Source organism: Cervus elaphus, chromosome 27, assembly GCF_910594005.1.
Source record: "Cervus elaphus chromosome 27, mCerEla1.1, whole genome shotgun sequence".
Taxonomy (NCBI): domain Eukaryota; kingdom Metazoa; phylum Chordata; class Mammalia; order Artiodactyla; family Cervidae; genus Cervus; species Cervus elaphus.
The window spans coordinates 55,306,580-55,320,430 of record NC_057841.1 but is presented as its reverse complement, the minus strand read 5'-3'; the positions used below and the strand labels follow the sequence as shown (position 1 = coordinate 55,320,430).

Below are 13,851 nucleotides of genomic sequence, written 5' to 3'. Positions count from 1 at the left end.
ATGGCTGATTCCTTTCCATGGATCAGGGAGGCTGATAAGAACGAGGAAGACCATATAGAACTGGCCCCCACCAGCAAGGAGCTCAGCCCAAAGAGGCCTTCTCATCTTTAAAGAACTGATTCTAATAAATATATGTACCTAGAGGTAGATATATTAAAAATGAGGACCAACTGCCTAGTTTGTTGTGGTAAAAAATTATGGGTTATGGATTCAGGGAGGCCTGACCTCAAGTAACACTGCTAATATTAACTAGCTTTGTTGCAACCTTGAGCAACTTGCTTTATTCAAGTTATGTCTTAATTAATTATCAGAAAACTAGTTGCTGTGAGATAATGTGCTTTAAAAACTTAAGGTATATGGGTATTTCTATTAAATTACCTTTACATAGTAACTATTTAGTAAATGCTAACCTTTTAGTTATTTATATTAAGAAGGTTTAAGAAATACCTTGTTTGGAAACTGGCACTAAAGAGTCAAGTCAAACAATATATTGAATATCAAATTTGATGATTGTTCCACTCAACAGATGTTTATTAATTACCTATTGAGTGTCAAAGATATTGTTACTAGGGAGAAAGAATTGAACAAAATCTGAACCCTATTCTCCTAGAGCTTTCAGCCTTGTACTATAAGCATTTAGATTTTCTCGCATGATAATATGGAAAGGAGATGGACAGGAAGAAGTCAAGATGAGACTAAGTTGCCAGCTTATGCAGTTGGGTGAATGGTGGAAGCTTCTGAAAAGATGCAAGTAAGAATATTAGACATATGTGATTCCAGTGTGAGTGTCCAGCTTGGTTCACAATCTCAATGAACTAACAATCTATTCCAGAATATAATAGTGCATCACTTGGCCGTTTGTGGTGGGTGTTAGACTAAAAAAAGAAGAATGGTAGAAAGAGGGGTTGGAGAGTAAAACGAGTTTCCAGTATGACAGAGAAGTGCAAATGCACAGTATGAGGTGGGATATGTATATTTAGAACTCCTTGGATGGAGATACAGATTTCAGAGACATTAAGTGCATGTTCACTGAAGTCCTAGCTACAGCATGGATAACTTTTTTCAGAGAAAGTAACAAAAGGAATGAAAAGATCTGCGTTCTGGGAAATAACACTTCTGGAACAGGCCTGGAAGGGGGAAGAAAAGTTGTTAGATGCTTTTACAAAACTCAAGTGAGAAGAGAATTTCAAGGAAGGAATAGGACTAGAGTATCAAATTACACAGAAAAAGAGGGCGTAGCCTTAGTCATTAGATGGTATTGATAAGGAAACAAACTCTGAAGCTCTCTTCTATCTATATTGGTGTTTGAGCTTAATGTTGGATGCTGCATTTATTTAGATCAATGTTTCACAAACATATTAAAATCACTCGGGGAGTTTTAAAAAAGTTCCATGCTCAATCCCTCCTCAGATAAATTGTCATAAATCAGCTGACTGTCACTGATTTGGGCCAGTACTAGTAAGAAGAACAAAGCTTAGTGTAATAGCTAAGAGCAGGAACCTGAGTTTTATATCCTAGCTCTGCTATTTCTTGGTTATTTGACTTTGCTGCTGCGAAGTCGCTTCAGTCGTGTCTGACTCTGTGTGACCCCATAGACGGCAGCCCACCAGGCTCCCCCATCCCTGGGATTCTCCAGGCAAGAACACTGGAGTGGGTTGCCATTTCTTTCTCCAATGCATAAAAGGGAAAAGGGAAAGTGAAGTCGCTCAGTCGTGTCCGACTCTTCGCAACCTCACGGACTGCAGCCTACCAGGCTCCTCTGTCCATGGGATTTTCCAGGCAAGAGTACTGGAGTGGGTTGCCATTGCCTTCTCTATATTTGACTTTAGGATAATTATTTACCCCAGAAGGCCCTTGACTCTTTATTTCAAAACAGAAGAATAGGGAACATATGACTACTTGTAATACAAAAGTGCTGAGGAGAATGATAAGCTTATACTAAATCTTTAATTCATTTTGAACCATTTGCTTCTGAAAATATCAGTCTAAATTCCCAAGCTGCCAGCTTATGATCAAGGAACTTAGGCACTGGAATAATCTGGATCTCCCTTTTTCAACATTTTTTGTTTCATTTTTTTGAAATATAAATCTATGTATACATATATACACATATCTATATGGCTCAGGGGTAGAGAATCTGCCTGCAATGCAGGAGACACGGGAGTCATGGGTTTGATCCCTGGGTCAGGAAGATCCCCTGGAGGAGGAAATGACATCCCACTCCACTATCCTTGCTGAAAAACCCGATGGATAGAGGAGCCTGTCAGGCTACCATCCATGGGTCACTGAGTCAGACACAGCTGAGCACATGCATGTGCACACCTACACACACCCACACACACCCACGTTTATCATTACCTATACTTACAAATTGATGGTCCGGGATCTGAGCAGAGTACATTAATGAACACCTGCTCTAGAATGAATTTCAACTGGGAATAATAATCACTAAATTATTTTAGTGCTCACAGGGTATCAGGGACTGTTCTCAGTCCTTTATTATAACAATTCTACAAAGTGAAGTGAAGTCGCTCAGTCGTGTCTGACTCTTTGCGACCCCATGGACTGTAGCCTAGCAGGTTCCTCCGTCCATGGGATTTTCCAGGCAAGAATACTGGAGTGGGTTGCCATTTCCTTCTCCAGGAGATCTTCCCAACCCAGGGATTGAACCCGGGTCTCCCGCATTGTAGGCAGACGCTTTACCATCTGAGCCCCCAGGGAAGTCCACAATTCTACAAAAGGAGTCCTAAAGTGAGACTCGGGGAGATGAAATAACTTGCTCAGGCATCTCCATCAGAAGGCAGGGTTCTTAACCATCCTGTTCTGCTGTGGGCAGAGAGGGATTTAGGAAAACAAAGAAATGTGGAAGCAGGACAGGAGTATATTTCTCCACACAGATGACATGTGCCCCGACACGCTGGAAGAGAACTCACATCTTCCTACGGACTTTCCCAAGAAACTGAGTGCAGAAAATCGGGGCCCTCAGTCTAAACAGCTGAAGCTCTAAATATTTTATCATACTATTTTTTGGAATTGAGTTGAAAGTATCAAAACATGCATGGAACGGAAGTTGTTTTAAGTGTTGTGTAAAGTTGTTTGAATGGTTCTTAGTGTTTGCTCCCTGCTGAATTGAGTCAAAATAGCTTAGACTGATAATTATAAACTGACTTTAACGAATGAACTATTCTTTAAAGGGGAAAATTAGTTCTTTTCATACTTAAACTACGCAATTGTGAATGAATAGATTTTTAGTAATGAGAATTACTGAACATAACAATTCTAAATAAAATATGTGGACATAGTTTCTTATACATGCACTGTGACATTAGCACACAAACTGTTATCGCTCAGATTAATTTACATTTCTTAATATGGGGCCGACTTCCTTTTTTTGTTCCAACTGAAAAGCAAAATTAAGCTTTTTTTTTCAGAGTTGAAAACACATTCTATTTTTCACATAGACCATTTGGTGAGATTTATTTAAATAGAGTGAAGAACTGGGTAATATATGACTTATTTTATCCTTTACCCCGAAGTATATTTTTTTTCTGTTAGACCTTATTTTTATTCAGACAATTCCTATTCTGGATTTTTTCCTTCTTAAACTTATTGTCTGTTGATTTACCATATGCTTATAGACAACTGTTAATGACATAATGGAAGTCATCATGTAAACAAATCAGAATCTCCAAAAGTACTGAAATAGAACCAATGAAAAGAGGTCATTACACTGAGTAGAGAAAAACAAAAAATGAGAATGAGCCAGCCTCAGTTTTAGAAGGTCTGGCAGAGTAACAACTGAGTATATCAGATTCTGGGGAGATTTTACGTCCCTCTTTTTTTTTTTTTTTCCCGTATTTGTCAGCTCAAATTGAAGTTCTGTTTGCTATTGTAGGAAGAGCAATTTCTTGGAGAAAACAAGTCTTTGACTTAAATTTAAACCACATTTGGAATTTTCACATTACCTTTTCATTTTGTAAAATTCAAAACGTAACTCACATCAAGTAAGTGTGCCATCCAAACTGCAATTCCCATGCTTATGTCTGTACCAGAGAATGACTGAATTGCTTTGTTAATTTACACTGGTGCTATCCACTTTTGGTATGCAGCAATGAAGAAACAAGAGTGACTCTTACATGTGCCTAACCCAATGGTTCAAGTTAATTAGACTATAATGTGCACATTTTTAGTTATACAATATTTTTCATAATAATTATATGCTATGGAGACATCTATTAAAAGCCTAAAGTGATCATTTAAATGCAAAATCTCTGATAGAACTCCATTATATTTTTCATACTAAATTAACATTACAGGCTTCTAATGGATGCTTTAATTAGGCATTGATGTTATCCGTAATATTTGGCAAAATAAAATCTGTCACTGTGAAATATTCATTAAGTTCAATTTCCATCCGTCAATATCAAGTGTTTTCTGAACCTTATGATTTAAGTAAGAAGCTAAGAGCTAAGTGAGAAGCTAAAAAGCCTTAGACAAGCCTCCTTCCTATGTTTCCTAGGAAAATACATGGTCATTAAGTGTCTTTTGTATTTTACAATTGCCCAACAACTGGCTTCTTTTTAGTCATTTAGGCTCAAAGGCGTTCCATTAGAAGGTTATCCTAATGCCACACAGAAGGTCTGCACTAATTGGAATACACAGCTCTCAGGACGCAACACAGAGGAAATGTGCTGGGGTGTGTATTTGTAGGCTCCATTAGAAGAATTCCAGGGTCAGCAGGGGTAAGAGGAGACAATCAGAGAGGGTCAGGAGTCAACTGAGATGCTGGGACAGAAACCTAATACATAAAAGGTTTGAGTGGCATGCGGGGAGGTAAGCCACGGCAGGCCACGCAGAGCAACACAGGAAATAAAGCCGAGATGCCTACCAGTAATTTTCCCATTGGCTTCCAAGGGAGGCTGCCAGCTCACGATGACAGTGCGAGGCTTCCCTTCTCGAGTAATGACTGTCAGATCCTTAGGAGCAGAGGTCGGGGCTGTGGGATGAAACACAAACATGGTCTTGTCGTTGGGTGTGAAAGAAAACAGACATTTATGGGACTTCTAATCATGATGCTGACACACAGAATCTATCATGACATATATCATGCTTATTTTACCGTGGATGATTTAAGTATCTGAATTAAGCAAAGACACAGAAATTAATATTTTCCAGGAAGTTAACTGCCTTTCAAAGGTGAGAATATAGAGAGGAGAATGGAATATGTATGACTATAGAGAAAAGTATAATTGGCATTTTCAAGTGAGTGATTCACTAAAATTCAGGAACCATTGTAAAAGTTAGCAAGATCAATGGCTACATGTTTCCAAGAAACACAAATTCTGTTACAATTGCAGGATTGTAAGTGAAAGTTCACCCAATGCTATTTTTCCTTAAAAAATGAATTTTAAATACAGGTCACAACATCTTGCTTAGGTAACATCTAGTTATCTCCCAACAAGAAGGAAAAGAAATATTTGAAAATAGAGGAGACAAGGAATCTATGAGGGTCTTACTATCAACCTGCGTGTGTCTGCTCAGTCACTTAATTGTGTCTGACTCTTGGCGACCCCGTGGACTATAGCCCACCAGGCTCCTTTGTCCATGGGCTTTCCCATGCAAGAATACTGGAGTGGGTTGCCGTTCCCTTCTCCAGGAGATCTTCCTTTCCCGGGGATCGAAACTGCCTCTCTTGTATCTCCTGTCTTGGCAGGCGGATCAACCTGGTAGGAAGTAAAGACGTCAAGAAACCCTGTCTTGCTTAGAGCTACTCTTCCTAATGTTGTTTGAGGGGAGCAGAATTTATCACCCCCAAATATTTTGCCTCTTTGGCATAAGAATTATCTTAAGTTGATTATTTTTTTAAAAAAAGCTGACAGAGGAAAAGTTTCGAAAACCAAGTAGAAGTTACCCTTTCATAAAAGAGAAATTTATATTTATAAGGTATCCCCCTTTATGTGCCATTGGCTTCCCCGGTGCTCAGACGATAAAGAATCTGTCTTCAATGTGAGAGACCCAGGTTCAATCACTGGGTCAGGAAGATCCCCTGGAGAAGGAAATGGCAACCCACTCCAGTATTCTTGCCTGGAGAATTCCATTGGCAGAGGAGCCTGGGGGGCTACAGTCCATGGGGTTGCAAAGAGTTGAACACAAGTGAGTGACTAACATTTCATTTCCCTCTTTGTACCAGGAAAACAAGGAGACAGAGCCTTAAATGTACATGCCCTTGTTTATTGTGGTATCTTTCGTTGTGCTGCAGGAACTCTCTGCAGGGGGTGGGGGCGTCAGGCTCAGTAGTTGGGGCACATGGGCTTAGTTGCTCCTGGCAGGTAGGATCTTAGTTCCCGACCAGTAACGGAACAGCCACCCCCTGCATTGTAAGGCGGATTCTTAACCCCTTAAAAAATAAGGAGTAGTAATTTCTTCATTCATTTTTCCCCATCATAAACATAAACACACACCAACATCTTGGGCATGTGTGTTTGGACTGCTCAGATGCTACCCTCTCCTCCTTCATTTAGAGAAACACGTGGCTTTTTCCTTTGGGGGACAAGGTCTCCTCTCTGTCACGTGAGCTGGGAGCAACATCAAGTAGGAGTTTCCTGGCCTCCATCTCACTTTGTGTAGCTGTGTGATTCTCTCTTCTGGGAAACTGAATGTTGACAGAAGAAAGGAAAACACATGGAGTCAAACCACTGCAATTGTAACATCTTGCAGGGAGAGTTCAATAGTTCCTCATCTCTAATGCCTGGGGATGCTGCTGCTTCTGTCCCTTGCCAAGACTTCATTATTTAAGCTATCCTTCCAATTATTTTTATTTTACCTAAATTAACTAGAGTAAAATTAAGGATTTATCACCTGGACAGGAAGCACGTTTCATTTCAAGAATTTGTCGGCTGCCATTATCCTTATTATGAGCAATTTCAGCACAAGTGCATAATATGTGGCCCCATAGAGTCTTTGCATTATTACAGAATTAGAAGCAAACTTCAGAGCTATTTCATTCACCTCATTTTCTTCTCACAGTTATAAAATGTGCAGACACTTGCGAATTACTTCTTGCTTCTCATCATCACCCACGAATCTTATCCATGGGCTATTTACACCTTTGTCCAGATCATTATCTGTTTTGACAATCACCCTTTCTACCAGTCACATTTCTAAAAGTTAATATCTTTCTCTCAGCTATGGGTCTCAACACTGACGTCCTTACAAGGCTAGGAAGTTCAGGAGAAATCAGTAGGGTTCATTTATCAAGTCAGATGTTGTTATGCGTTTATGTTTATGATGGGGAAAAATGAATAAGGAAATTACTACTCCTTTTCTTTCACTCAGGGAGGACCAAATACCTTACTAGTTTACATTTAACTCCTTTCATCTCCTTTTAGGTTAAAAGAAAGAGCATGACTTTTATTCATCCCATAATGTATAACTCTCCCTGAGAAGCTAAGAACACTGGCATCCTGGGCAGATTTCTAGGAGAATGATTTTATATATGTAAACACGTAAAATAGAAGAAGAAGGTGTTGAAATTAAACAAAGAGGGAAAACTTCTTACAGAAAGAAGTGCCCCCAGAATTGTTAAAATATTCCCAGTGAACTCAGAGTTAGGGTAGTAATCTGAAATTAAAATTAGAGCTGCCATGCTATGGGACAAATTCAAAAGGAAAAAGAAATTCAACTTACTCAGATAAAAGTTTTACTACCATATGCTTTAAAATTTGGAAATGTGTGGTACGGTTTATCCCCAAATATGATGTAATAATACCAGGAAAGCAATTAAAAAGTATGTTAAACCCTGTTTCCTTCAGATGTTGGATCTCTGTGAACTATAATTGCAAAGTGCACTGCAAGTCTGCTAAGGTTATAAACTCAACGTTTATGACCCACAGTAAATGTGACTGGAGAAATTTACAGTGAACTGCATTCACTCTTGATTTGAACTATTGCAAGATGCATGAAAGTTTTCCATTGTGTTGCCGTATTTCCAAACAGTGAACATGACTCCCTAGAAATTTCTTCCCAGTCAACTGTGTGTGTGTGTGTGTGTGTGTGTGTGTGTTAGTTGCTCAGTCATGTCGATTTTTTGCAGCCTCACGGACTGTAACCTGCCATGCTCCTCTGTCCATGGAATTCTCCAGGCAAGAATACTGGAGTGTGTAGCTATTCCCTTCTCCAGGGGATCTTCCTGACCCAGGGATCTCCTGCATCACAGGCAGATTCTTTTACTGTCTGAGCCGCTAGGGAAGCCCATAAGGTAAGCATCTACAAGCCTACAGCTGTAATGCAGTTTTTCATTTTGCATCTAATCCCTTTCCAAAAAAGTAAACATTACAATGTCTGCTGATCAAGGACACACATGCATTGGACAGAGAGAAAAATGCCTTTACTTCAATGTATTGAACAGCAGACTTATATTCAGAAATCTTCAATTAGTGTACAAATTAAAACCAGATTACTAATTCCACCGGGGACTCATTTTCTTCTTATCTAGAGTAGGAAGAACAGTATTTGATATAAAAGTGCTATGAATGACTTTATACATGATTAACTGTAATTTAGACATCACAGTGCACACACGTTCCGGATTCCTCAGAACCTAGAAAACCCCAGCGGCCAGCAGCCAGTGGAGAGGCTTCTTCACGTACCTGCCTCGTAGGTGGTGGCGTGTGCAGTCATGCTCCAGGTACTGGACCTCCGGTTTTTCGTGACCATGACGGAGAACTCATACATCGTGTTTGGTTTGAGGCCCGTCGCCGTGTAACTCAGGGACGTTGTGTCTTCTGACTACACAAGTGGGAAAGAAGAAGAGAGAGAAAAAAATGAACTCTGTCAACTTGGTAAATCAAGACACAAAGGAAGACGATCCAAAGCAACAAAAAAGGAATTTATTCCCAAACAGCAGAAGACCCTGGACAAAGCACTGACTTTATTTCCTTTCTGTCCCAGTTTACACTGGCTGATTGTACATCTAAAACATAATCGATAAAATCAGGTGTTATGTTGTTCAAAGGGGCAGATAGCTGATAAATTTTCCCAAGTGAGGCAATAACCACAGAGACAGGACCAATTCCACTTTCTTCTGTCAGTTCCATTTGTAAGGTTATCTGCACTGACTGGAACTTCAGTTTATTTCTAATAATTGAGAACTTTTTTCAGAGGCTTTAATGTTTTGTATATTTCACATAAATTATTATGATTATTTTCCATAGGTAATAAAATGAATTTTTACATATCTAATGCTTATGCTTTTTTTAAAAAAGGCTTTATGATACAGACTTTTACTGATGCCAGGATCTATATAGCTATTAAAAGGAAAATGGACAACAGTAATATTGTGCCGAGTGTTATGAACAGATCACATTAAACACAGACTGAAGTATGGTCATTGGAGCAGTTAATCAGGACGAAAACAATAAATCAGATAAATATTAAATGATTACATTAGTGTTAATATTTTTCATCTTCTGAATCCATTATGTACCTTTTAAACAACAGGTTAAGTATATTTTAGTAGAAAGTAAATTATCTCTCTGTATTGCTTACTCAAGAGATCAAAATTATAACAAAGAAACAGGTTAATCTCCCAGGTTAATGTGTATTTTCCATATGATAAGGCAAATTTAAAACTACTTATGCCTCTTATAAATTTCAATTTATGATTGCTATTTGGTCCTTGATCTTCTTCCAAGGTTATACATTTACTTTTAGGTTTATTACATTTGTTGTATTTCCATGTCTAGAAAAATCAAGGAAAACATTTTGTCTCCACCTATGTCGTAACTATCTCCTCCCTAGATGCCCCAGTATATCTTTCTTATTCTACTATGAATCCTTCTTAGATTATAGCTATGAAAATCCTACATTTCATTATAAAACCAAATAAATATTTAACTGTACTGATAACATTTCGACATGTGCCCATCCATCCTATTAAAGTGATGGCCTCATAAACATTTATCAGAAGCTCCTCTTTAAAAAAGTCATAAAAATGTGAGCCCTAAATAAATGCAAAAATACTTTATAGACTCAGAAAGATGGAACCCCATCAAAAAAAAACATGAAATGGGCAGCTAGTATCTGACGTACTGATATATAACTTCCAATCTTGCCCTCCTTCCCTGTCATGATACCACTAAGTCTTCAAAGTAGAAAGATGGGGAGAAATGGGCCAGTGAGATATAGTTTGGCTAGGAGGGAAGGACAGACTGTAATAAAACTTTTCTCTTTGAACGTAGACACAACTGGCATTTGGGAGACAACCAAGCAATATTGTCCTTGCTTGTATTCCTAAATGATACACTTGCATCATTTAAGTACCATGAATTCATTGAATTTTCTCAGGAACTTTATGGAAGGTTACTGCTCATCATAAATCATTAGCCTGGAAGTACCCTGGAAAGTCATGGCTGTGTGTGTGTGTGTGTGTGTGTGTGTGTGTGTGTGTGTGTGTGTGTGTGTGTGTGTGTGTGTGTGTGTACGCGCGCATGAGGGAGACAGAACACAGAATACTACCTCTCTAAGCCTCGGTTTCCTCATTTATAACATAGAAATAACCATAGCACTGACCTTAATGGTACTAATTAAAGTGCAAAAGTAAAATATATTAACTGGCTCAGAGTAGGTACTAAACAAATGTTGGCTACAATATTTTATGCATTGTCTAGTGTGAAATATAGGCACTGTATATGTCATATATATATACACATACCTACATATATATATATGGAATTTTATGCACATGACAAATTGTCCATTGAGCTGTAAGAATTTTGAGTACTGATATTGAATCTTGCATAACTTCGTATCTCCTGTAATACCCATGCTGTAATCAATAGTCAGTGAATGCATTTTGAAAGGAATTTTATGTAAAATATCAAATGAGCAATCACTTTAGTAGAAAATAAATTATATAAAAAATTCTCTATTTGATAAGGAAGGTCAATATAAAGTTTTGGGCAATCAAAATATGAATGTCTGGCCTGATGTGGGACTAAATGAAGTAGACAGTATTCCTGTGGGGCGTGGTCTGGATAATGCCATCAGGTCATCTGAGTTCCGGCTCTAGTTTGATGGGGAATTTCATCAAGTTGCACAACCTACCCATAAAGATCTCTACATACATACATAGCTGTAAAGAATCTTACTTATCCGTTTTATAGTAGGTGCCAACACCCCAATCACATAGATGAGAAAAATGAGGTTGAATAAATTAAGTAACAGGACAAGATGCAGCAAAGCCAGCTTGTAAGCCCTGCTCATTTCACTCAAAGTATGCATTTCCCCCTCTGTACACTGTGCATTCTCTGCCTAGCTTATAAAGCTATAGTGGAGAGTGAGATGAAGTAAATAGATGATAGTGGGCGTGAAAAGTTCAAAATGCAAAACCAAACCATTCTATTCCTATTCTTTATAAAATTTATTGTATGTACATTCTGGATTGACCAGATATGGTCTGTATTTATCCTGCTCTCCAACTGAACTAACTCTCCCCCTCTAACCCTTCTTCCCAGGGTATGGGTGCAGAGTGTGTATGTGTGAGAAAGGTGATGAAATGTTAGTGCTTGAAAGCCTTATTAGGTCAAAGAAGGTGATGAGGAGAGAAACAGTGACAAGATTATTTTTATGCTCATACTTCAATCCATAAGTGAAATCAGTCTTTCCTTACAGAGGATGATTTTTGGTTGGATCTCTTTTGTAGGTATTCTTAACGAAGCTCAATAATTCTGTCTGTTTTATTAACAATTCAACTAAAAAAACATACTGCTTCTGGAAATTTTGGAGCTTAAATCATTCTGCAGAGATCAGTGTCCCTTAGAACATTTCACACATTGGCAAGGTACCCACGGCCATTCTGTGAAATGGATGTATCCACACAGTACAGTAAAATTTTTAAAGTAGTCCTTTAAACTTAGAATTGGGTAATCTGTATATAAAGAGATTTTTAAAAAAGTGTTCTCTTATGTTTCATTTATTGTCTTATCTGATAATGTTATCTTTATTTATGGTTCTGCTGTGTCTTAAATCTGATACTGTAAGAAGATGGATAGGACACTTATTTCGATGATACTATTTGGACTAGGCTGGAGAGTTCCTCCAAGTATCTGACCTTGCAGGGAGGCTGAGCCAAAGGAAACTGCTTTTCAATTGGTTTCAACTAAAATCTGATTTACTATGAAATGTGAATTTTATGCCCTTTAAAGGTTGAATAAAACTAGAAGCAGAACTAGCATGACTACTGGAAAAAAAAGAGGCAGACTTATAAAATTATTGGTGGATTTTGCTTTAACTCCAGGGTTTTTAGAGTCAGAAATTTCCAAAGGACATTTTAATCCCCTCCCCCGCCACAACAACATTGGCTTGAGGCTGGATTAAGCACAATGGCAGTTCAGTGGAAAGAGCATTGGATAAAGTATCAGGAGATCCAAATTCTCCTTGAAAGCTATCCCAGTAAAGTGGTGCGGAGGAGGGATACAGGGGAGTATAAAGATTCTGGAATGCTAGGGTCAAACTATTGCTCCCTCCGTTGCTGGGTAACATTTGGGCTCCTTGTTTCTCTTCTAGTTTTACTGAGATATAACCAACATACAGCACTGTGTAAGCTTAAGATGTACAAGTTAATGATTTGCCTTACATACATCATAAACTGGTGACCACTAAACAGTAAGTTTAGTGAATACACACTATCTCATATAGATACAAAATTAAATAAAGAGAAACAATATAGTTTGATTGTTATTAGAACTCTTAGGATTTATTGTAACAACTTTCATATATAACACCAATTGCTGTTAATTATATTTATAATATTGTACATTACATCCCTAGTACTTATAACTGGAAGTTTGTTCCTTTTGACTGCCCTCCCCTCCCCGCTTATGCTCTTATTTTTAAAGCTACCTTCTTCATCCTAGATGGGCTTTGCTTGTGGCTGACATGGTAGAGTCTGCCTGCAAATGTAGGAGACCTGGGTTTGATCCCTGGGTCGGGAAGATTCCCTGGAGAAGGGAATGGCTACCCACTCCAATATTCTTTTTTTTTTTTTTTAACTTAACTTTTTTATTCTCTGCTGAGAATCACAAAATGATTTTGGAGTTACTGGGCCAATTTCTTACTTAGCCAAGAACATTTTTATATTTTCTAAATTTTAAAATAATGAACATGTCTTTTTTTCTAAAGAAAAAAAAGTGTTTAGAAGAAAGGAAAGGCATTACAATGGCATAAGTATAATAAATGACAGAAGGACCCATCCTGGTTGAGGCGAGGGTAGGAAATGTGCACACTGCTGGTCATGCACCTTTGACGATCTTTGGAGGAGCTCGCTGTCTCAGCCTGAAGAAGAATGGATGTGAAAGCACATTTGAAAGCCACTCCTGACACTGATGTGATCTTCTGAGACTCAGCTCTGATCTTTCCCTTTGGAAAGGTCAAAACTGAGGTCAAAACTTCCCTTTGGAAGATGGGTCTCTTTTTTTAAAAAAAAATTATTTAATTGTAGGGTAATTACTTTACAATGTTGTGGTGGTTTCTGCCATACATGGACATGAATCAGCCACGGGTGCACACATGCTCCCCATCCTGAACCCCCCCCCCCCCCCCCGCACCTCCCTCCCCACCCCATCCCTCGGGGTTGTCCCAGAGCGCCGGCTTTGAGTGCCCTGCTTCATGCATCGAATTGATCATTTGTTCTACAATGGTAATGTACATGTTTCAGAGCTGTTCTCTCAAATCATCCCACCCTCGCCTTCTCCCACAGAGTCCAAAAGTCTGTTTTTACATCTGTGTCTCTTTTGCTGGCTTGCATATAATGTCATTGTTACCGTCTTTCTAAATTCTATATATATATGCATT

The 13,851-nt window shown here is 38.5% G+C and overlaps 1 protein-coding gene across 6 annotated transcripts in view; it reads right to left on the bottom strand.

Annotated features, from left to right (window-relative positions):
- DCC (DCC netrin 1 receptor) overlaps positions 1 to 13,851 on the bottom strand; it is a 1,228,196-nt gene that overhangs the window by 138,002 nt on the left and 1,076,343 nt on the right. For all 6 annotated transcript variants that reach the window (XM_043889644.1, XM_043889645.1, XM_043889647.1 and 3 more), the window contains 2 exons: positions 8,649 to 8,787; positions 4,889 to 4,996 (listed from right to left, as the gene is read on the bottom strand). In XM_043889644.1, the coding sequence (XP_043745579.1) occupies positions 4,889 to 4,996; positions 8,649 to 8,787 (247 nt within the window). The remainder of the gene's footprint in view (positions 1 to 4,888; positions 4,997 to 8,648; positions 8,788 to 13,851) is intronic.